Here is a 24,653-nt window from a genome sequence, read left to right as displayed (position 1 = left end):
ATCCAAACTTCATATATGGTGCTTCTGCTGAAAATGTTATATCAATAAAATAGTGATATATAATAAAGCTTTTATGAATACAGCAAATTTTCAGAAATTCTTGTTCATTATCAGCAAATAATCAGTGATTACTTGTCTCAATAGCCTCTACGCTTTTGATTTATTTCATGTGTTTGTTCCACATCCTCAATGGTAATTGAAAATGTTTTTTCTACCACTACAAAAAAACTAAAATAAAAACGTGTGTACACTTGAGTTCTTCCATTTATGTGAATCTTTTCAGATTCCATGATCGAAAAGTCATGCATATGAAGTTGTTTCAGAAGGGAGAAACTGAAATGGGAATGATCTGAAACAGCTACAGAAATATTATCCTATAAGGGATTATAATTACTGCACATTGTTGTAGCAAATGCTCATGGGACAAAATTCACTTTATATAGCTGGTGTCTCACCATAGTTTTACCACTATTGGATCAGACATAACTTTTTCACCAGAGAATGATTTGTGGCTTTTGAAATAAAGGTTGATCGAAGGAGGTGGGTGGCTGAATTGAAATAATTTAAGAGCATTATACAGGGTGGTTCAGAAGTCTGGACCTTGTTTCGAAAAAGAAATAAGGCTCTTTAAGATAGAAAAATGGCTTAAAGAATTTTAAAGAGAAGGCTTCAAGTTTTTTACTTTAATTCTTACTCATGTTACAAACAACATGGCAAGAAATGCTACATATGCTTGACATCCTCTGCATCACTAAAGGTGCGCATATAGAAATTTGGTAATAAGTAAAAAAAGACTTTGAAACCTTCCCTTTTAAATTCTTTAAGTCGTAGTCTGTGTTTTAAGTTTTTTTTATTCTTTTCAAAACAGGTCCAAACTTTTGGACCACCATGTATATCATCTCCATGGGTGACTGTAGCGAAATGACAACAATCTGGACACAGGGCCGTCGTTTCAACTTTTTCCAGGGGTGGGGGTCAAAGCACATGTACTCAATGTATGTATATATATATTTGTGTGTGTGTATATATATATATATATCATTTTTAGTGTATTTTCAAAAGCACCCCCTAAATGACGGGCCTGAATCTGGAACATTTCACCGGTTGAAATGAACAGCGAAGACCACATGATTATGGCTACACGATGTCCTGCTGTAGATTGCCATTGTGCAAAATTGCGATAAAGCGTTTCATTTACCAACTAAATAAAAGATCAAATTTGCCAAATATTGAGTGCTCAGATGCCAATGTTATTAAAAAGGGTGTCAATTTGACTAAATTCTTCTCTACCTCTGTTTTGATGGCACTTTTTTGTTTAAAAAATCAAATCTTTTCGATTAAATTCAATGAAAAACCTTGTTCTCACTCACAAAATTCTGTGTTCGTTTCTCATTTCAAAAAATGTGGATGGACAGATTTTTGTGTTGAATTATATATGAAAAAAACAAGAATTTATTTAATTAAAAAATTCATTGGTTGAATTTTTTTTAATGGTCCTCTATCTAGAATTGAATGCCTTTGGTTCTGTTTGCCGTTCCTGGAAGGCACTGTGGAACCGTGGGTGCTTGGCATAAACCTTTTTTCAGACATGGTTTCTACCATGAAGCTCAAGCGTTGCACTCACGGGTCTAAACAAACAATCTTCAACACTTAAGAAAATTCGGAAAAAGTTCAAATGAAAAGTCATAGAATTATGTGAACTGAGTTGATAGACATGTCAACGGGGAGGAAGAGCTTCCGGTGGAATAAGTCTGATCGGGGGGGGGGGGGGGGGTTATAGCCATATGAAACTTCGAATTTCCGAAAACGTCTTGTTTACTCCGGATTTGTCTGCAATCGAAAATGCCTCCAGAAATCTTGATGGTTTAAGTGCTCAACAGTGAATTTATAGCTTGAGAAAGAAAATTGTGAGAATCATCCTAGGGCTGGATCCCTGTCAGCCCTACCCTTGTGGGGGCCATGAGCGTGGCAGTATGGTCTTCGGGATCAAAAATGACCTCGTTGGTAGCATGCTAAGGCCAGGTTCACACTGGACCAATCAATCCGCCCACGATAGCGACACTGATTGGGTTAAAAACCTGGTTTTTAATTAATCCATCTCAATGTTGCTGCTGTATCGCTTCATCATGCACCACGTCTTTGGACTTCTAAGTTGCAATATGAGACTATCATGGTGGATATTGAATAAATCGTTGATTTGAATATTATATTTTTGTCATTTGATTAATGTAATTAACATATCTATCGATCATGTAATTTTCATTGTTCAAAGACTTTTTTTAGGTGTCACAATTTCAATGTGGTGTCTCACGACAACCCTTGCCTAATCGTGAACTTCGGTAGAGTTAAAGGGGCGTGATGCACTGATTGGGAATGATTAATCTATTGCTGTTTTTAATGCACCCTGTCCCCAAAATACAAGCGAGCTCTCACTTATACGTTTCTCTCCAGTTTAAAGATATAATTATGCTATTCACTTATATACGCCTCTCTGTTATGCGGCTGCCTTCCTTGTACCAATGCAAGCCGATCTCCCCAGTAAAAAGTTCGCCACAGAGAGCAACAGGCCTACAACGTTACAAATATTCAATCATTACACTTCACTCACAATTTGAAGTATAGATGGCAGCACTGAAATATCATACACAACACTAGCTACACATTCAGACTGTTATGTGCACTCACTTTGTTCCAGACTGCCACGAAGCTGGCCTGGCGTGGAAGAGATCTCGGCAACGGGATAAGTCCGGTGGCAGAGACCCTGGCGTTCATTGCCTTCCTTGTACTGACGCATAAATGAAAGATCACTGTACTTCGCTACACACCATTTCGGAATCACTTTCCAATGTGTACCACACTCACTATTCAGCCTGGATCTTATTCTTTTTTTTCATCCCTTGGAATAAAATCAGAGCTGTTGGCCGATGATTTCGATCATCAATACCGACGCAATTCTTTACCTGCTACTGAGAGCAAAGCAACAGAAGGCAAAAAGAGGAAAAGTCACGAATCAAACATACGACTTCCTAAGTGTAACACGGGGGTTCTTAACATGGTTTAAGCTTGATAAAAATTCCTTTAGCTAAAAAACGAAATTGGGGAAAGGCTTTAGCAAAATGCAACAATGCTAATGATTGATGGTTGGATGTCTGCTCGTTTCGTACTTCTTACGCATTTTTGCGAAAGTGGCTACTATTTCTTTCGCATTCTAAGATTTTCTTTCTTTCATAGCTTAAACCCTGGTTCTTAACCGTTTGTGTTCCTCGTAACCCTGGTGCCAGTAAAATGAAGGGTACGGGTGTCTTTACAAAGAATATTAGTGCATATATCAATGTAAAAAACAATAAAAAAAAGGTATTTTCTATGCCAAACAAACACATCAAAGAAAGGGGCTTTCTGGATATTAACCCTGGGACGAACTTTGGAAATAAAAGTTTAGTTGTAGTGCACTTGCTCAGATTGTAAGAGTGCTGAGGTTCGATTGCTGGTGGAGAAAAACTTTTTTTCAAAAGTTCGTTTCAATATTTACACCCAGAAATTCTCTTTCTTTGAAATGAAGTAATTGTTTAAGTCCGAAGCTCACAGACCCCAGAGATCTCTCCAAGGACCCTTGGTTAAGACCCCTACTGGTATAGTAGAACGCTCCACTATACACAAGCGCATAGGAATTCATTGTGCTTGATATGGCAACTGCCTTTTTTCCCCCGCCTTTGCTTTGCTCTCTACCGCTGGATGCTTTCAAAATCGCCTCCTACTCTAGGCTGAAAACAATGCCGAAAGAAGACAATGGTTTCTGCACGTATTAACTCTCCATCGGGCATAATATAAAATGTATTGTATAATGCATTAATAAAACTAGTTTCTGTCGCACCTGAAAGATACCCTGCTCCCGGTGTTGGGGAGTGAAAATGGGGACCATTTTCAAATATTGTTTCAAGCTGGAGTTTGATTCATTAAGAGCTCATTCTCTCTGACTTGTCTTTTTTTAGTTAAACCTCTCGAAGTGGATCCGGTTATGAGTAAGTTATATAAGGTTTTTAAAGTTGTCTCTAATTGATAAAATTTCGTGGAACAAAGAGCACCAAAACGTTAGTGGCGTAATGCGTTAAACATGTGACATCCATCAGAGTACGCAGATTCCAATCAATTGATTTTTAAAAAAAAGTAATTTAAATCACAAAATTTAAAAAAATTTTGTTTTCTCTTAACTTCGTTGTTATTGAAGTAAAAATAACCTAGTATGGTATGCATGTTGCTGATACCATACGATATGTGGTAAAATTTGTGATTAAAAGAAGTAAAGAAAATCTTTGGGGTAAATATAGACTTGAACCCTAATGCAGTGTAGAAAGAAAGCTTCTTCATTTCTAGATTTTGTGCATAGAGTAACATTTTCAGTGCATTGCAATGTGGCACAAAGGCTCCCCTGATTAAAAAACAGGAATAGTTTTTTGTATAAAGCCTTGAATTCTATGCCCTAATTCCTGATTCAAAATAATAGATGTTGTACCAACCTAAATACCATTGGGCTTCTGACTTTACTTTTCGTATTACAATTTCGAGTTTCTCGTTTTATTACCAAAACTCATTGAATCTGTATAAGAATAAAAAATGTGTAAACTATTAAGCAACATCATGCAAGTTGGAAACACGTCCACCAATTGTGCAAAAAACTATCTCGTCAATAGAATTTGTTTTATTTAGTTGATGCTGAATGGCCCTTCAGTTGTACATCCAGTGAATTGAGATACCTGCACCATATATGTGATACTAAGTTGCCACCACACATTCACTTTAATGGGGGTTGGGGGGCGGCTCATGAATAAAAGCACCTTTCTTCTGCAAGAAAAATGTTAATCCATGAAGTTAATTTGGGCTCGATCTTTCATATTACATAAACAGATTTTTGGTGTTCATATTTTTTGCTTGTAGTTTGTTTGTAGTTCATTCATTAATGCTTAATTAAATTTGAGCAATTACAAGAAAAAAGCAGTTAGGTGATATGAAAATGTGCATTCTTAATGATTAATAAGATTTGTTTTAATAAGTGTACTCAGTTAATTAAAATAAAAAAAATAAATTCATACCCTGGCATCCAATTTACATTACTAAATATAACACTGAAATTAGAAGATTTGTTGCCAGTTACAAGCGATGTTCCCTCTAATTTTGATTTTACGTGTTTCAACATATTTCTTATACACGTTGAATAGTGATATGTCATCCTTCTATGGTGTATTTCGTGATTTTACGGTAATATTTTTTAGGCTGGGATTACACTGTATAAAAGTTTCATGAAATGTCATTTATAAAACTTGAAAAATGCAAACAATAAGGGCATCGGTTGCATTTGCTGGAATGTAACCGATAACCTTATTAGTTGCATTTTTCAAGTTTTATAAAAATTAACTTTTATGAAAACTTTATGGTGTATGTATATCTTGGCTTTAAAGGGAGCAGTAGTTGCAAGCCTGAAACCTGAAAAATGCAACCAATACGCGTATCGGTTACATTTGAACGAACGTAACTAATAGGCTTATTGATTGCATTTTTCAGGTTTGTAAAAGATCCTTTATTAAACTTTTATAGTGTAAACCCTGCCTAAGATTTGTATTCTGTGATGCGACTTAGGCCGGCATTACACTAAAAAGTTTTAAAAGTTATTTTATAAAACTTGAAAATGCAACCAATAAGCGTATTAGTTACATTCAATAGTGGCTTAATGGTTATTTTGTCGTTTGATAAAATCCCTCTTATAAAACTTAAAAAATCCAACCAATAAGGCTCATAGGTTACATTAGAGCAAATGCAACCGATCGATCTGTTTATTGGTCATATTTTTCAAGTTTTATAAAAGCACGTTTACAAAACTTGTAGTGTAATCCCCGTTGACACTTCCTGATGTTGTCAAAAGGATGTTATATTTCCTGCTTTGTTGGGGAAAAACGTCGTAAGCTTCTCTGCTGTGCGAGTCTTGTGTGCCGCGCACGAGAAGCTCGGTCAGTGTTGTCTCTGCCTGACTTTAGAAATAGGCCATTAGTGTTGTTCTAAAAACTTGCCTCCTAATTTTTTGTGGCGAGGTCTGGCTTCTTCAAATAATAAAGACCTAGTAGGTAGCCATGAGAAGCATTTCTATATCGCTCTTTAAACTTTAAGAAATCAGTGAACTTCCCTTCCGTTATACGTGAGGAGTTCCCTGTCACTGTGCTAGGTGTGGTAATAATAAAAAAGTTATTGTGGCAATTTTTTTTCAACGACTCTCTCGCTTCTCTGAGATTTAAAAAAAATGAAATACAATTTTCTTTCCCATTTTATGCCTGTATCATCCGGAGAACCGCGTTAAAGGGGAGTCCGATTTAAGAAGGTTCTACTGTATGTGTACGGCTTTCACAAAAATCAATTTAATTCATAGGGCTGTCTGGAAGGACATCGTGTCCCTTGGGGCCCAACATGGTTCGTGTGGTGTCTTTAAAGTGTATTTTGAAGAAAAAAAAAAAATTCATCGTGAGCTAAGCGGCGTGCAATGGACTAATGATGGGCTAGATGCGACCCGCGTAGAGGTTCTTTCCGGTTCGCCGCCGATTTGAAAATAAATATTTTAGAAGTATAAAAATTACGATTTTTTTTTTGAAAGTTCAGAAATTTTTATTTTCAGTGTTTTTAAAAAAAAAAATCATTCAGGGGGTTTGTTCCTTTTTCTGCATAGGGGTCGTTCAAGTATTACGTCAGCAAATTTTTTGCCATTTTTGAGCCCCTCTCTTCTTGTCAGTGAAATTTCGTCAGCTCTGCCCCCCCCCCACCTCCTAACGCATATTAGTGGGATCAGTGACGTACGGGGGGGGGGGGAGGTGCAACGATCAAAAATTTATTTTAATGCTGAAATATTTTTTTAAATTATAAAGGTATTTTCTTCCGAAATTTTATGTGTGTATTGTTATAACCAATTTCAATGCTATTTGAAGGCTAAGAACTCAAAATTTATTTTTTAAAAATTCATTGCGACCTGGCTCTAAGCTAGGCATCTTCAACCCGTTGCTCGCGAGCACCATGGTGCTCCCTGAAGCACCTAGAGTGTTCGATGCTTGTGTCTGATTTGGTGCTCGCGAGCACTTGATCAACGTTCTAATTAAGCACCTTGTACAAATTATATTCAAGGATTGAAATCACTCTGATTTCATGCATTCGTATTTCAAACGTGTCCCGTGATGGTACTCTTCTTTTGACGATAGCTACAGGCAGTGCTCGCGACTAAAGGTTGAAGACCTCTGTTCTAAGCCATTCATGATAAACCTTTTCCCGCGGACCAAATTTGGCCGTGGAGGTTATCTGATGTGGCGTATCCCCCTCAATCCTAATTTTGTAAAAATGAACCAAGTGATCACTGTCAAGTAGGTCCGTGGCACATTCACAGATCAATTAAGTGACCCGCGACACAATTCTAGGACATTTAAGCGGTCCGTGGCACAGTTATAAATCTCTCGAGTGGCATGTGGCACAGTTTCAGAGCACTTAAGCTGCCCCCATTGTGGTTCTACATCACTCAAGACCACATTCCCAGATTACTTAAGTGATCCGCGGCATAATTACGGATCACTTCAGTGATGCGTAGCACAGTTCCAAAGCGGCCCGGACACACTTCCAGATCACTTAGTAAAGTGGCTCTGTAGTATTACACGTGGAGATTTATTTTCACCTAATAATTGGATACCGTCACACCAACGATACCCTGTTATCAACTGCTGGAGTTTTTAGCGCACCCCCGAACCTACCTCCTTCTTATCTATCATCCGTTCTTTTGCAGAATCTTTTTGCCATTGTATCATGAAAAGGGAAAATTTCGAGTTGAAATATCTTGAATTCTGATATTGAAATAAAATGATAGAATGGGATGGGGGGGGGGCGTTGCTGAGTTTATTGTGTATGTGTTTGAATTCATTGTGTTGTGTTGTTTTCTGCATGTTCGGTCTTCTCTTCCGAGTTGCACGACGAATAAGGATCTCAATGCGGGCTTCACCGATGTTGTTTCATACATTAATTTTTGCTTTCAAAAACACAATCGTGAAGGTATTGACTGGACATTGTTATAGTATAGCGTCTAAATATCAATTGATTAAAAGTCATTTCGGAAACTATTCGGAATTTCTGGGCATTTGGCTATCAAGCATTTGTTTATAATACAAGAAAATGACAATAGCACGATGGTTAATTGTTTTTTATCCTGAAAAGATGTGTCGTTTACGTCAGGAGAGAAGAAAATGCGATATTTGTTCTGTATTAAGAGCATATAAATTCATTCTCAAGCGTCTGTGGACGAACTTACAGACGTTCTGTAACCACCTCTCTCTAAAATTGTTAATTCATCTTGAACTAATAATATACATAATGGTGTATATATAATCTATGGTGTGAGTAGGACGAAATAATAAAAAAAATATCTTCCAACGGACGAAGATTTATTAACTTGACTAACTCGCAGGGAGTATGATGCATTCTAAAATTTTATTTTTCCGCCAATTTCGAAACGGACGTTGATGTATTGTAGGCTATGCTTTCAGAAGAGGGATCGTGTCAACACTGTTGGGTATAGCATTTTTTGAATCGGTTTTGGTTTGAGAGTCGCTTTGAAAATTTGAAGCCCGCGTGAAAAGATTTTTTTTAGGCACTTGCTGTCACGAGGTTTTTTCTTTTCAAAGCTAACACTCAAAATTCGATATAGAATTAAAAGAATAAGTAATTAATATACTCTGTGTATATATATACACACACACACACACACGATACATTTTTTAATCCCGGGATTAATAAGTGTCATGGTTGTAAAGATTTTTTTTTTTTGTTGTTTTGAAAAATATTTACGAAAATTTCGAGTAACCGCAAAATATCACTTCCTCCCTTTTTGACGTGTTTTATTCACAGCTCACTACTGAAAGAGAAGAGAATTTTTTTTTTATTATTATTAAATTATTCTTCCTTTAGTTCTACTAGAGTTAGGGACGACGACAAGCGTGTCTTTTCGCCGCCGTGCCTAATCAAAGTGCTTAAAATGAGCCTGAACTCCAGTGGGGAAAGTGAATGTTTCGCAGATCGTTTGCCATAAAATAAGGGTGACAAAAAAAGGCGGGGGCAGAGGTCTTCAACCTTTTTCCATTTGGGAGAACTGCCTGTACCCATTATCGAAAGTGTCGCTTTTATTTTAAAGCGCACATGTGCGCTCAACGACCACCCCCCCCCCCTTATCTATAGATTGTGTTGACTCAACCCATGGCATGAGGGCTCCTCTGAAGTGTCCCCGGCATATTCTCACTTTATTTAAGTCCGCGGCATATTTCCACATCACTTAAGCGACCTGGAACGTTGTTCTAGATCAGTGGTTCTCAACTTTTTCAAGCCTACGGCCTGGGTATCTTTCGGTATGACGACCCGCGGCACATTCCCAGATCACGAGTGACTCGCGGTACATTTACAGATCACATAACCTGCGGCGCTGTTCTAGATCACTTAAGTGACCCATGACGCTTTTCGAAGTAAATGATGTGGTTCACACTCTTGGTGAGCACCCTTGTTTTAAGGCAAGGGTACTCAACCATTTTTGGGGAGTGTGGACCAATTCATTGTTTTAGAAAAACCACTTTAGGTTGAAAAAGGGCCACTTTTCGAGTTAACTGGAAATGTGCCGCGGGCCACTTGAGTGGTCTGGAAATGTGTCAAAAGTGCCACTAAAATTATCTATAAAAATGCAACGGGGCCGCTTAAGTAAACTGTAAATGTATCGCGGACCATTTAGGTGATCTGTAAGTGTTCTACGAGTCACTCGAATGATCTGTAAATGTGCGCCATCCCCTTAAAATAAACTGCTACTGAACTAAGGGCCACTTTAGTGAACTGGGACTTGCCGCAGGTCGCTCAAGTGATTTAGAAATGTGCTTGAGGTAAGTTCTTGAGAATCTGGATATGCTCCGTTGGCAGGTTAAATGATCTGGAATGTGTCGAGGGCCACTTAAGTAATCTGAAAATGAGTCGCGGGCCTTTTCAGATCACAGGGCCACATTTGGGTAAAAACACATTTGGCTGCTTATGGGTTGGGCATGTGTGTTTTAAGGCGTAAATTAGGCTCATTTTTTGTTATTGACGACTACCATCTTTGAAAAAAAAGACATTCATGAACAGCAGGTCATACACTACATCCGAAGGATACAGCGTTTAGAATAACTCCAGGAAGTGTTACATCAAGGGTGTTCAGCCTTCCGTAGAATGTGGGCCATTTCATTGATTTTGAAATGTGTCACGGGCCACTTGATTGAGTGACCTGGAACAGTGCCGTGGGTCACTTGAGATGATCTATAAATGTTCCATTGGGCAATTGAGTGCTCTAACTGTGTGATGGTATTTATGTGGGAATGTGCTGCGGATCACTTGAATGATATGTAAATGTGCCGCGGGTCGCTTAAGTGAAGTGGAACAGCAACGCATGTAACTTGAGTGTTCTGGAACCGTGCCGCAGGTCTCTTTCAACGATCTGGAAATGTGTCGCTTAGTTCATTTTCACAAAATTAGGTTTGATGTCGTGGGCTACATCAGATGACTGGCAAATTCGGCCCTTGGGCGATGGGTTGATCATGCCAGTGTTACATTTCTACGGTACCTAGACAGGGTTTTTCGAAAAGGACGGGAAAAAATGAATCGATCATTAATTGGACTTTTTAAGTAACAATAGAAATTTGATTTTCTTTTTAGTTGTGCTATTATACATTGTTTTTGTTACGACATTTTGTGGGAATGAAAGATTTTTAAATTCGTTTATATATATATATATATATATATATATATATAAATAAATAAATAAAAACTTGAGTTTCTTAAAATATTAATAGATACAGTAGAAACTGTATTTAAAAAAAAAGGAAACCCGTCTTCAACGGGAAAAAAAGTGGTCCCGTGATTTCAATGCTAAAATACACATTAAAAAAACCTGGATTAAACGGAACCTGTCCAACGCGCGGAAACGGAATTTGTACCCTCTCAACGGAAACTATTACACCAAAGAATCATACAAAATGTTAAAGTGCTCCACCGTAATTTTTTACGCAATGTATGATTGCAAATGTTGAGTTCCACATCATCCTTCGATTAGCAAAAACCATTTCTGTATTGAAAGGCAAAGGCGGCAGCTGCCCTGGCGGCGAAATTTAGGAGGTGGGAAAGAAAAACACCGTTATAAAATTATCTAATTTTACAGTGGTAGGGGCGGCAGAAGCATGTTGCTCTGTCCCTCACAAAATTCTTAAGTACGGCCCTGATGCTGAGGATTACATAAACATAGACGATATTATGCAAACAACTTGACCTAAATACAGTACATTTAGTAATTAATAGGATAATGATTTATTTTATCTATTTTTTAATATTATTTACTTTATCTTCAATTAATTTACTTTATCTTCAATTAATTTACTTTATCTTCAATTAATTTACTTTATCTTCAATTAATTTATTTTTATTTCAATCGCACACGGGATCGTTACATAATTTTGCACGTTATATCAATTGAACCTTTATTGTGCGGAAACCTGTGTTCGACGAAAAAAATCTCGGTCCTTTGCAATTCCGTTGAAGACAAGTTTCACTGTAATACTATAATTAAAATACTCAAGATATGAATCTGAGCAACAGAACATTTTTAAATACTACGGTAATTTATGAATTTCATTTTTATTCCTCCTAAAAATTTTTTTTTGTCAATTGTGTTCCTATTTTTCACTTCTAGGCCTGGTACCAATATTCGATTGTGTGCTATAGTTCAAAATTGAATATTGGTATAGAAATCGCACATTTTTTTGTTGAACCGCATTGACTTATTTATATATTGGTAAGTGCTTATACCTTTGACGCGTGCGTACTTCGTTACAGGTAATTAATACCAAAGTCTTAATATAGAGTAGCAGTCTAGGGCAGTGGTTTTCAACTTTTTTTGACGGTAAAATAAAATTAAGGCAACAAATTGCTATATCAATTAAGCACTGTATTAACTAACTTCACATTAACTCATCGAAAGCCAATTAATTATTAAAGACACCTTAGTCGGTAAAATTAAATTGCGTTGTCGTATGAACCATGGCCCCCACATAGGGAGGGGGGGCTGACAGGGCTTTAGCCCTGGGGCCCGGGACGGTTATCATAATTTTTTTGCTTTTTCACGCTATAAATTAACAGCAGAAGGGGCCCGCAAAAGATCCCAGCCTAGGGGCTCAAGGATGTGCTACAGGATGTGGGGGCCATGGTATGAACTATTTATTATCTTACGGCAGTGTTTCTCAAAGTGTGTGTCGCGGTGAGCTGTTGATACTGGTATGTGCCTGTTGAATGCTTTGAACAGTGGTTCTTTGTTAAACTATTCTGGGGCCTCGGATGGCAGAAGTTTGAGGACCCACTTCCTCACGGTTCGATTGATGTCACCATTCTGCGGTTGAAACACTGATCTAGGAGGCTTTGTTAATACCCGATCCGATGAGCGGCACCTCAAATTGCGATAATGTCTCGCGATACTTTGTGAGTTCGAGTTTTTCGAGATCAAACAAGGGTGCCGTTCTTATTTCAGGAAAATTATTAGTCACATATTGAACAAGACTTAGTGGAACTTTTAGGTTTGGTTTATAAAGTGCATTTTACAGACAAAAAAATTAAGTTTTCGCTGACTGGGAACATAGCAATAGCTAAATCAGTTATATTAGTAAAATCAGAAAAAGGTCATTGCCTTGCAATAACAAAGAAATAATCAGGAGCTGTCATTAATCATTAACGGTCGGAAACATCCGCGCGGAATATGAACGTCATTTCGAGCGGGGGGGGGGGGGGGGTCTGGTGTCGTAGTTCAAAACTGGTTGTTTTGAACTACGAAGGAGGGGCACCAAAATAAATACAGTAGTCTCTCATTTATGCGTCGGTGCAAGGGAAAAAGACGTTCAAATAATAGAGTGTATAATTGAATTACATCTCTAAGAAGGCGTATGGTACTTTGCTGGTGAACTGTTGATCGTAGAGGCGTACTTCCATTTAGAAAAATATCCAAATAACGTGTAGTGCTCAGATACGTCATTCATGTTACAAGGCGTTGTATACGTTACCTCGTTGGGCATTTTGCCTCAGCCGCCTCGTTGGGCATTTTGCCTGTTGTAGCGTTGTATTTGTATAGTTGTTAAAATAAAAATGTTAACCTTTTATGCAGTCTCCGTATGCTCAAGAACTCAATTAAAAAGTTGTTGCCCTGTCTCTTATGTCAACAACATAAATTCCACGTTTCTAAGTGCAATATTCGCTGAGATATTCGAATTCGCAAAATGAAGGAAAGTTGGGGAAAAATAGCGTTATAATATTCGAATATCTCAGCGGGCAACAAAAACTTTGTAATTGGGTTCTTGATCACAGGGTGTCCGTATGAAAAATTAATATTTTAATTTTAATAACTATATACAACCCCTTGCAACATAAATGACATATCTGAGTACATTACGTTATTTGAATACTTTTTCTAATTGGTAGTATGCCTATAGGATAAATGATTCGCCAGTAAAATACCATACGCCCTGTTACCTATACACCTTGTATGTAAAAAGACATGTCCTGACTGACTGACTTCATCATCGCCGAACCGAAACCGCTGAAGCCATAAATATGAAATTCGCTCAGTAGTTTTCTTGACATAAAGATTCACCAAGGAAGGCATTTTCGAAATTCGACCACTAAGAGGGTCATGGGGGGGGGGGGTGTAGAAGGTTAAACAGAGAAATCACGCGGAGCCCAAACCACTGAAGCTATAAATATGAAATTTGGTCAGTAGTTTTATTTTATAATATAAAGAGACACTAAGGAAGGCATTTTCGAATTTCAACCTCTAGGGGCGGGGGTCATAAGGGACAATCATGGCCGAGCGTTTATATATGAAATTCGGTCCGTATTATATTTTATAATATAGATGCCCATTAAGACGGGATTTCTGAAAATTCAACGTCCCAAAGGGGTCATGAAAAGGTCAAATGAGCATGGGGGAAGTGATTTTCAGATTACCAAATTCACGCGAGCGCTGCCGCGGGTAACAGCTAGTCTACCTATATCTTTGACCGGGAGTATAGGGAATTGTCTTTTAGCTGAGAGAAAACGTATAGAGTGAGAGATCACTTTACTGGTGTCGGGCGACAGATTTTCGTTTCTAGCTGTGGCCTGCATCTACAATCTATTCTAAAACTAATTAATTAATCATCTGTTCTAAGAATTGACTCCACGGTGTAGGCCTTTATTTATGTTCTTAAACCTGTGGCGTCTCCTTGAAAAGCGTGCCATTTTTACCGCAGACACATCCGAATGTTGACTGCACGTTTAGATTGAATGTCAAAAGGACATGCAATAACCCCCAATCCAAAAATAGTTGCGTGATGATGTGTGTCGCTGTTGTCATTGGCTACACGGACCTCATTATCGTCGGCAATGAATCGGGAATGTCCCCCCCCCCTCCCCCAGGACTTTCACGTCTATCTCCGCCTATGTGGAGTTGTTAGCATGTTTTCTAAACGTGAATCCCTCTCTCTCCTCGGTAAGGTCGCGTGTGCGTTGCGATGGTTTCGCGTTTCTAAGGCTCTTGATTCTCCCTCCCCCCTCGGGCCATGATCGCATAGCTGTGATAGTGTGCAGCTGTGGGAGCATCGCGATGACCCGGACTCGGTCTCACAGGCGGTGCAGTGGTGATCGACTGAAGTTGATTTTCAACTGCAGTGCTTAAATGCTAGCTGAAATACCGCTTCAAAAAGTGTCTTCACAAAAAGAGCAGTTAAACCGTACGTGCTGAACCCATGGTCCGTGGGCCAAGTGTGGCTCGTGACTGCAAAAGTAAATTTGTTTAAAATGATCTTGATCATTGTTCATAGAAGTATTGCTAGTATTATCCCCTCCCCTACTTTTTGCTGCTGTGAAAACCAGTTCCAGATCACTTGATCGGCCCGTGGCGCATTTAAAGAACACTTAAGTAACATGCGGTGCCGTTCCAGATCACAAAAGCAGCCTGTGGCGCAGTTCCAAATCACTAGTGGCCTGCGGCACATTTAAAGATTTCTTTGGCTACGTATCCAAGGTACATTTTCATATGACTTGCGTGGCCCGCGACATGTTTCCAAACCAATGAAGTGGCCCCCACACTCTCTAAAAAGTTGAGCACCCTTGAGTTAGACATTCAACACGATAATTTCATAAGTGCAAAAAACTAGGAATAAGAAAACTTCTCAATATAGAACACAGATGGCAGCACTTCTCGAACATGAAATATGTGTAACTCTGACATCATAAATATTCTAGGGCCACACATAACACTTCGCATCATGCACCAGTTTGTTAGTAACTCTCCCACAGAGGTGGGGGACTTTTGAGGTTCATGTATAGTTCAATAATAGTAGCAGTTGGCTGTGATTTTCAAACAAGCAGTTAATGCAAGTTGGCACTTTGAAAAAGTCTCTCTTCAGAGAGTAGCAGATCTACTAAATGGAAATTTGCATACACAATCTTTTCTCATTTCCAATTTGGAAGAATGATGGTAGCACTAAGGGCCACACATACACTCAGAACACACATTTCAGCATATACAATCAATTAATAGTAGTGGTATTGCAATAAAAATATTCTTGTTTGTGTGAGTTCCTGTCTTGCACCCATCGAGGACTCCTGAAATCCCATTGAGAGACATAAGTAGGGCTACCAGATTTGAGTACTGAGAAAGGTGGACGCTTGCACTGATCCTTAATGATGTATCATTATCCCCTTATTAATGTAATCACTTATCCCAATTTTCACAATAGGTGGCGCCACTATTTCGGCCAATAAAACCGGCCACAACGATAATTTTCACCCATAATAGTTTTTCAGAACTGCTAAAAAAAGCAGAAACAGAAAAAAGTGGGAATTTTGACAGTCATAGGTAAATGTGTGTGGGAAAAAAACACAAAACACTCATATCAATGAAGAAATATATGTTTCAAAGTGGGGGGAAAAATTCCAAAAATCTGAAAAGGAGGACAGAAGGGTGAACTTTCCGAACTGTAGGAGGATGCTTGAAATGACATCAAAAAGGAGGACACATCCTCCTGAAAGAGGATGGCTGGTAACCCTAGACATAAATTCCTGATGCTTATTAATGAATCAATAATTATAATTATCTAAAATTAATAATTATTTAATCATTATATTTATTTAAAATAATCAAAATTAATAACTAATGAAATAACCACCATGGACTTATTAGTTTTCAACTTTAAGTAGTTAATTAATGATTGACCAATTTACTCCAAACAAGAGCCCTATTTTAATGAATTAATTAACCATGAACTTCTGTGGTTAATAATTTTTATTAATTAATTTGAAATTTATACTGAAAATAGAGTAAATTAATAAATTTGGTAATTATTAATTAATTATAATCATGAAATAGTTATAATTACTAATTAATTAAAAAGTTGGTGGAACTAGTTCATGATGGTTAATTGATTCATTAAAGATGGGTTTTGACTTAGAAAAAAGTCCAAAATAAAAATGTTTATAAGCGTATTTCTGGCTTTTACTAACTTGCCTTGGTAAAACTTAAGTTTTTACCAGTCTTTGGGCTTTTACTTTAACATATGCCTGACCATTGTAGCCAGATCTAATTGCCATGAGATTTCCCAGGTGGACCTATGCATTCAGACTAAGGCGCTTAAAGAGCGGGTGGACTCATCATCCTCAATTTTGGAGCGGCAAAACCAGTTTTTTTTGTTCAAAGTGACATCTAATGGTTTTAAAATAAATAGGATAGGGAACCATGATTGGCTAGTTATAATACTGACATCATACATTGTTCAAAGATGATGGATAAGTCAGCCTGGGATTTGAAGAAGCCCTAGTTCAAATTTCATTGGGGCTCCAGGCAACCAGGCTCAGAATGCCCCCAACAGAGCACCACTTGAGGAGACCCATGACTCATGTAAACACTTTCAACTGCTTCATCTAGAGAGATAGGGTTATTGTCATAGGTCCTACATGCCAGTACCATTCCTAATGAATCTTGAGTGGCGTGGTGGTAAGATGCTCATCTACCACTGTAAAGGTTGCCATCAGGTCCCATGTTTGAACTGGGGAAAAAAGAATACAGATAAGATATTCCCCTCCCCCCACTAACAAGTTTGAGGCAACTACTATACTAATAGATTGTGCCTTTATTTACAACCCAACTCGCAACTAATGGTAGTAAATTGCAACATAATGATATGCTCGGAGTAGGTGTTTGGTGAAGTAGTACCAATTCAAAGTGCCTTGTTACAAGACATTTCAAGGTGCCTCTAATATGGACTGTGATGATCCCCCCCTTCACTGTCACTTCTGCATGCATTGGTAGAAATTGTTAGACATTGACATTTGCTTATGATGACCATGGAACATCATTTGATTGCTTATCAGGGTGTAAGAGCTACGGTTTGTAGAATGCGAAAGAAGTAGTAGCCACTTTCTCAAAAATGCATACAGGAGGTACAAAACGAGTAGACATCCAACCATCAATCATTACATTAGCATTGTAGCATTTTGCTAAAGCTTTCCCCCCATTTTCGCTTTTTTGCGAAAGGAATTTTTTATCTAGCTTAAGCCCTATTGCTTATCTATGCTTTTTAGGGCTGGTCCAATTGATTGGTTTGGTTTATTAGTCACGGTTAAAGTTTCTAGTTAAGTTAATTTACTTGATCAATCTGATTAAAATTGATTAATTTATTTTACAAAACCAATTAGATGTCTTAAATTACAAATTATGTTCTGATACATAGCATTTCAGATATGTGACCATATAGATATATTTTTAATAATAATGTGTTCATCACGTATTCCCAAGGGATCAGCATGATCCGTCCAGGGAATTTGTTAGTGTTAGTAAACATACATGCCCGAACTGGGATTTTGAATCTATATTCCGATCAAATTTTTCAACATGTCTATTCAATAAAAAACAATGATTTTAGTTTTAAATTGAGTTCAATGGAAGTTTTAAGAGACAAGTCAATTGGTTGTCCTTACCAGGGATGATTTGATATTCGAGAAACACCAGCTTCTCTACCCCACCCCCAAACTAACATTTGGGAGGAGGAGTTTCTGGGAAAACAAGCAACAATATGATTGTAAAAGTTTGAAATCAGTGACTCGCCTAAAATAACTGCTTTTCTAAAAAAACGACAAGATCCAAGAGAAAAAGTTCCAGGATTTGACAGATATGTTCAGCATATCGAATTGCTTCAGGCATGCGGCCCTAATTTCTTAATCCATTTCTATATTTCTTTATATCTTGCAAATAGGTACATTTTAAATGAAAATTTTTTTTACTTTTTTTGCATCAATAATCAGCATTACATTTACAAAATATTTAATTAAAATGTGATTAATTGATTAAAATTTTTTGATTAATCAATTAAAAATTTCACTCCATTTCCAGCCCTAATGATTTTTATAATTTTTTTCTTTTTCATCATTAATTATCTTTGTAGATTAGGTGCGAATAATAGGTTTAATCCACAATTATTAAGAGGAAAATTACACTTGATAGCCTTCATTATGTGATTACTTTTATTTTGTTAAAGACAATTATGCTTTACTCAGTATATGCATGTGTATAAAGCAGACAAATGTGTAAAACATGTTTTTGAGTTTCCCCCCCCCCTCCCCACCTCCTGCCTTTTTTTGTTGGGGGATACTTTGTAAACATTGTTCATTCACATTTTTCTTTTTGCTCATTTAAATGTATAATTTTTTATACCATGTATGTGTTACGGCCAAAGCCCAAAATCTGCCAGTTTGTGAATCAGCTGACCAAAACTCTCAGCCGATTCGTGAAATGCCCAGACTTTGGCCATAACATATGCCTAAAGAAAAGATGTTTTTATTGAAATTTCTTTTTTTAATTTTTTTACTTAATTTTTTCTTTTCTTTCACTTTCTTTCAGATGAAGGCAAGAAATTACGAAAGAGTTGAAAAGGTTTGCAGTACATTTACTTGTTTTTTATTGATCATTTTGCAGTTAATTTACTTATTAAAATTCAGTGTTTGTGATTGTTTTGAGATGAGAGGTTGCAGTTAGGTGATAGTTTTTAAAATTGTTTTGAATTCCAATCTAGTTGTTCACAAGATGTCTTGTAAGAGTTCTAAACATAGACCTGTGGCGCACATACTTGTCCTATGTCAAGGAAACAAAAGGATCCTTGCCATCGTATAGGTATATAATTATTTTTTTCAGCTAGTTAAAATTTATAGGATTAATATTTTGACAAAGTTTTTGTCTTGTATTTTCATGACATGCAGTCACAAAAATTGAACAGCTAGTACTATTGGGCCATTTAAATTTAATGTGTACTATCATGTTACATCTGTAGCAACATCTAAAGAATTTCCAATTTGAACATGTTTGAAAAACTACCCTAAAAAATAAAAGAAGAATAGTAATATTTCTTATAAAGTGACATCATTGTCAATGATCATTTTAATATTAATTTTTTTATGGTTTTCATTTATGGAAACATTGGAAAGTTGAATGTTCTTTCAGGTTTTAAATTGCGTTTGGTTTATCTTTGCTATCTTTTGATTGATGAGCTATGGTTTTTTTGCTGAAGGACATATTTTTCACCATTGATAAAAGGTGTTTGTTTCTTATTTTTATAGAGAGAAAATGGCTCAAGCTTATGATTTTGCTCTTGATAAAATGGGAATGGATATCCTTTCTTACCCAATATGGAATGATTATGTGACATTTCTAAAGAATGTGTAAGTTAATAAATCTCTCTCTGAATCTGGATTTGCTATATTAACTTTATTTTTCTTTGTGTGCTTCCAGTTTATTGTTAAAAGTATGTGATCATGCAGCTGCAAGAAGTAAAGGAGAAGAAAAATGTACTGGGAAAGTTGTTTATTCACACACAGTTACTGCAACTTCAGTGAATTTGTAGAGAAAGAATTACAAAATAAGAAATAAATTACTACAGCATAAGCAGTAAGAAATTTTTATTGAACACAGAAGTGAAATTCTATTGCATCACTTTAATATAATCATCAGATAAGTCCTGTACCTCTTGTGAAATGTGTGGGAGCCATTGGATGCTATCTGCAAAGCAGTTTCTGTTGATCCCAGCAATTTTGCTGGTTGAATTTACAGTCTTATTCCAACTTGCAAAAATATACTGATCCATCCTGCAACTGTCAAACACAGTAATGCATTGTCACTGCATTCTTTGCATAATCCCCCTAAAAAAATTCCTGAACATTTTTTCTGTGGTTTACCCTTATTTTAATTCACAATCACTACTTTAATTATTTGAAGATGATAAGGTGAAGAATGTTGCCCTCTTAAAATCATTTGATCATTTTTGTTGCACCAGTGTCATTTTCTGCATGCAAGGGCTAATTAGATTGGGAACTACAGCTTGTTGTAGATTCCGAATGACAAAGAGTTAAAAATTTTCTATAAATCTATCTGTTTCGCCAAGAGGTCAGTGAATCGATTATAAAACTCTATATATCATGGAAAATTCATGGAAAATCATTTCATACATCAGGAAAACATGCTATATTTAATCACATACAGCAGTTGCACCTCTTACTGACCACTTGATGTTCTCTGCACATCTATATTAGCTCCATCACCTGCATCACACAAATTTTACAGTTTTCCAAATTCTTCTATAATGTTTTGATGCTTTCTCTATTATGTTGCTACTACTTTATCATCAGCCCTTGTATAAACTTAAAATTAAGCTTGGCTAAAACCATTGCTATTTTTTGCTACTTAACCATAAGTACAAACTTTTATGAAATTTTTTTAACATAGGTTTTTCCTTTTATTATAATTTGCTGATTTTTATTCTTGATATTTTGCTTCCTAAAATTTGAAATTTTTAATGAAATGATTTATGATAATTTCAATTTTTTGGTTTTAGGGAGGCAGTGGGTTCGTATGCTGAAAATCAACGAATAACCGCTGTGAGAAAAGTGTATCAGAAGGGTATTGTTAATCCAATGACAAATATAGAACAGCTTTGGAAAGACTATGTTGCTTATGAACAGGTAAGTTTTTTTTGCCCATCATATCATTATTATCCAAAGTAATGTATTTTATTTGCATTACTTCGAGGAGTTCATTAAAACTTGTTCATTTATGAAGGCTTCATCTATTATGGCTTTAGCCTTTAAAGATTAAGTAAAATTGAATCAACAAATGGTGAGATCTCACAGTCTTGTGTATTGAAATTTGATAATGTACTAAAGTTTCCCAAATGAAAAAAGTACATCACCATTTTGAAAATTTTACTACTTGGAAGAAATAAAAACAAAACAGCAAAATAAGCAAAGCATCACACTTGCTTAACAAAGGCATTGGAACATTTTCATTCCTGTCTTAGAGGGGAATTAAAAAAAAACCCATCAAATTTTTTTTGCTATGGTGCCACATCAAATGACAGAAATTTAAAAATTAATACTTACCAATTTTAATTATTTAAACTTGCTTCTTTATTTCATTATAGCTTTTTTTACTTTGGGCTTTATTTAAAATATCATTATCATATTCAGAATGAAACAGATTAAGATGGATCAAGAAATTGTCTGATTTCTTCAATTTAACTACATGCTATGTCAACATAAAACTTAGCCAATATTTTCATGATTTACAAGTTTTTAATGTAAATTTAATTTTATATGCTTAAATACCAAGAAGTTGGAATTATTTTTCTGATACTAATGCAATAAAGAGAAACCAATGATATAGGCAAATAGGGAGGGCAAAACCACAAATCAGGATTATGGTTTGTTTTCCTTGCAATTTTACCTCTCTTGTTGGTTCTTGTTAATTATTGTGAAATTCTTTTGTATTGGGTAATACAGAAAAGTAATCTTTAGACATTTATAAAAATTATTAACTTTATATAGAGCATAAACTCTGTTCTTGCTGAAAAAATGGTTCAAGATAGAAGCAGAGATTACATGACTGCCAGGAGAGTTGCTAAAGAGTATGAAGCTAACACAAGAGGCATCAATCGTAACATTCCATCTACCCCACCCCAAGGATTGCCAGAAGAAACAAAACAAGTAATTAGTTAATTATTTCTTTTTGAAAAGATATATATGAACACATTTGATATTAATTGCAAACGCAATAATTATATTGAACATACATGAACTTATCAGAACAAACCTATAACTTAAATAAAAAATTACTACAGTATTGACCATGAGCACGATATCCACTTATCTGGGCATGACAAATTCGGCAAAAATATTTGTTGAATTTGTTTACTGTGTATGCTATTAAAAAACTAATCAAAATATAGCTGTGTGTAAAGTTCCCTACTAACTGAAGCATGTGTGCAAGATTAAGTTTGACTAATTATACTTTCTACTGGCACAGCATGACCCATGATGGATGTTGAAATCATGATTTGAAACTATTGCGTAATTGTGCTTGCTGTGTTATGTTTCAAAGGTTAATATTTATTTGTTTGTAAATAAATATATCTGAACCACTACTACTACTAAACCACACATGTAACTCGTCCATATCCTCCTTGTGGAACTTCTAACAAATTGGTACATGGTGAAATGTGTGTGTCGGTGTTGTGAACCTAACGTGAAGCTTGTTTTTGTGTAATGCTTGTTATAGTCCTGCCATCTACCACATATTTTTTGAACTGTGAGTGAAGTGTAATGTTTGAAGATTTTACCGTTGTAGGCCTGTTGCTCTCTGCGGTGAGACTTTTTTAATGGAGAGATCAGCTTGCATTTGCACCTCAAAGTTGGAAACCAATATATCTGAACTGCAGACTTTTTCATATTTTCAAGGACGATCTCTAATAATGAGAATCTTGTTATTCTAGTGGCCCCATACCCATTACCGTCTGTTAAGGTTCTACAGTATATTTGCTGAACTTCAAATCATAGTATGAAAATTCAAGCATTTGCCACCATTACTTCAAAATATGGAAGACAGATGCAGCACTAGCAGAAACATGAAACGAGTGCAACACTGACAACATAAATACGTAGGGCCATGCATGTGTATATGCAATCATACAAGCTGTTCTAACATGTACCGATTTGTTAGATATTCTTCAAACGAATGTGTATAAGGTTGCATGCATAGTTACATAGTAGTAGTATATTCATACTTTTTGGAGATGAATTAATGCAATGAAATATATTTTTGTTAAACATGGAAAACATTTTTTATTTTATTTCATGTAATCACTGTAGCAAATAATTTCACGAGCTCTTTAAATTTCCATCCAACCTGTATCCATACGAAATTTGGAAGTTAGGAATCAAATCATGTATCTTTCAGCTATTGCTAACCTATTGTGTCATGTTGGCACTAAAAATCAATGGACATATAATTATAAAATGTGTAACATTTTTATTAATTAAAGTAATTTATAGATTGAATCAAAATCCCTCATTATCATATCCTCTACCCACAATGCAAAGATTTAACTTCTATCGCATGAGGTTCTAATGTTTTTTTTAAATTTTCCAGGTGGATCTTTGGAAAAAATATATAGCTTGGGAGAAAAGTAATCCTCTAAAAACTGAAGATCATGCCACTCTTACAAAAAGAGGTTTGTTGGTTTTTGGCTATGCTTTATTATTTTATCCAGAATTTTATAAAATTATCACTTTATTGAAGTTCAGAGTAATTTTTCATTTTATTTACTTGTTTGTATTTCCTACAGAAAAGAATTAACTCTTGAATCTGTTTTGATTTTCATACCGTTTTTTTTTTTACATTCACAGTGATGTTTGCATATGAACAATGTCTACTATGCCTTGGTCATCATCCAGATATTTGGTATGAAGCTGCATTATTCTTGGAGCAGTCTAGCAAAGTCTTGACTGAAAAAGGGGTAATACATACTTTCATAGTCTCTTTTTTCTAAGTTTGAATTTTCAGTTCTGATTTATTATTTTCTTACTAAAAGAAGAAAATAGACTATGCAGAGATGGCGTTAAGATACCCGGAATTTCAGAAAAGGACACATAAAAATTTTGTTCACCGTTCTCCAGGATGCGTTCTTTCCTACTTCTAAGAAGAAAAAAGCAGAGAGGAAAAACCCCTCCAACTTTTTTCCTTTCTTTTCACTATGTATCATGATCACGCTGCCTTGAAAAACTGGTTTTACTACTTTATACACTGTACTGTATTGATATACACGCAGGTTGTTGAAGAATAAGATAAGGGATATCGTAGTTGCTTCTCTCTCTGAATGAAAGGCCATATACAGAAGTTTCAAATTTCAGATTTTTTTATTCCCCTGCAGATTTTCTCCCTTCCGGTTAAATACGGAAAATTACGGTACTTTCGCAGCTATCTGCCGATATTGAAAGACCGCATCTATATCGCATAAATTCGTCTTGTTCCTACAATATTGCAAAATGCACACTTTTTTTAATCGTAAAAGATTTTAACGCCCGTTCAAATTGTAAAACTTTCCCAATATCAGGGAAAAAACAGAATCTGTAAAAACTCGACTTTCAATATCCAGTTTCTTCATCTAGCTATTATGTGGTAGTCACTGTTTTGCATTGCGAAAATCACGGGTGTGTACGCATAATTGGCTTTTGGAGGG

General features: G+C 36.1%; 1 protein-coding gene across 1 annotated transcript in view; it reads left to right on the top strand.

Annotated features, from left to right (window-relative positions):
• The window catches only part of su(f) (cleavage stimulation factor subunit su(f)), a 59,937-nt gene that overhangs the window by 14,375 nt on the left and 20,909 nt on the right, over positions 1-24,653 (top strand). Inside the window, exons 4-10 of the mRNA XM_089236383.1 lie at positions 18,992-19,024; positions 19,164-19,261; positions 19,705-19,806; positions 20,976-21,102; positions 21,964-22,122; positions 23,564-23,645; positions 23,821-23,930. Coding sequence (XP_089092509.1) covers positions 18,992-19,024; positions 19,164-19,261; positions 19,705-19,806; positions 20,976-21,102; positions 21,964-22,122; positions 23,564-23,645; positions 23,821-23,930 — 711 coding nt within the window. The remainder of the gene's footprint in view (positions 1-18,991; positions 19,025-19,163; positions 19,262-19,704; positions 19,807-20,975; positions 21,103-21,963; positions 22,123-23,563; positions 23,646-23,820; positions 23,931-24,653) is intronic.

Source organism: Pholcus phalangioides, unplaced genomic scaffold (genome assembly GCF_987345545.1).
Source record: "Pholcus phalangioides strain wild (caught in Gottingen) unplaced genomic scaffold, Ppha-v1.0 ptg000009l_1, whole genome shotgun sequence".
Lineage (NCBI taxonomy): Eukaryota > Metazoa > Arthropoda > Arachnida > Araneae > Pholcidae > Pholcus > Pholcus phalangioides.
Note: the sequence above shows the minus strand (reverse complement) of the source record. Positions and strands in the feature narration are given on the sequence as shown.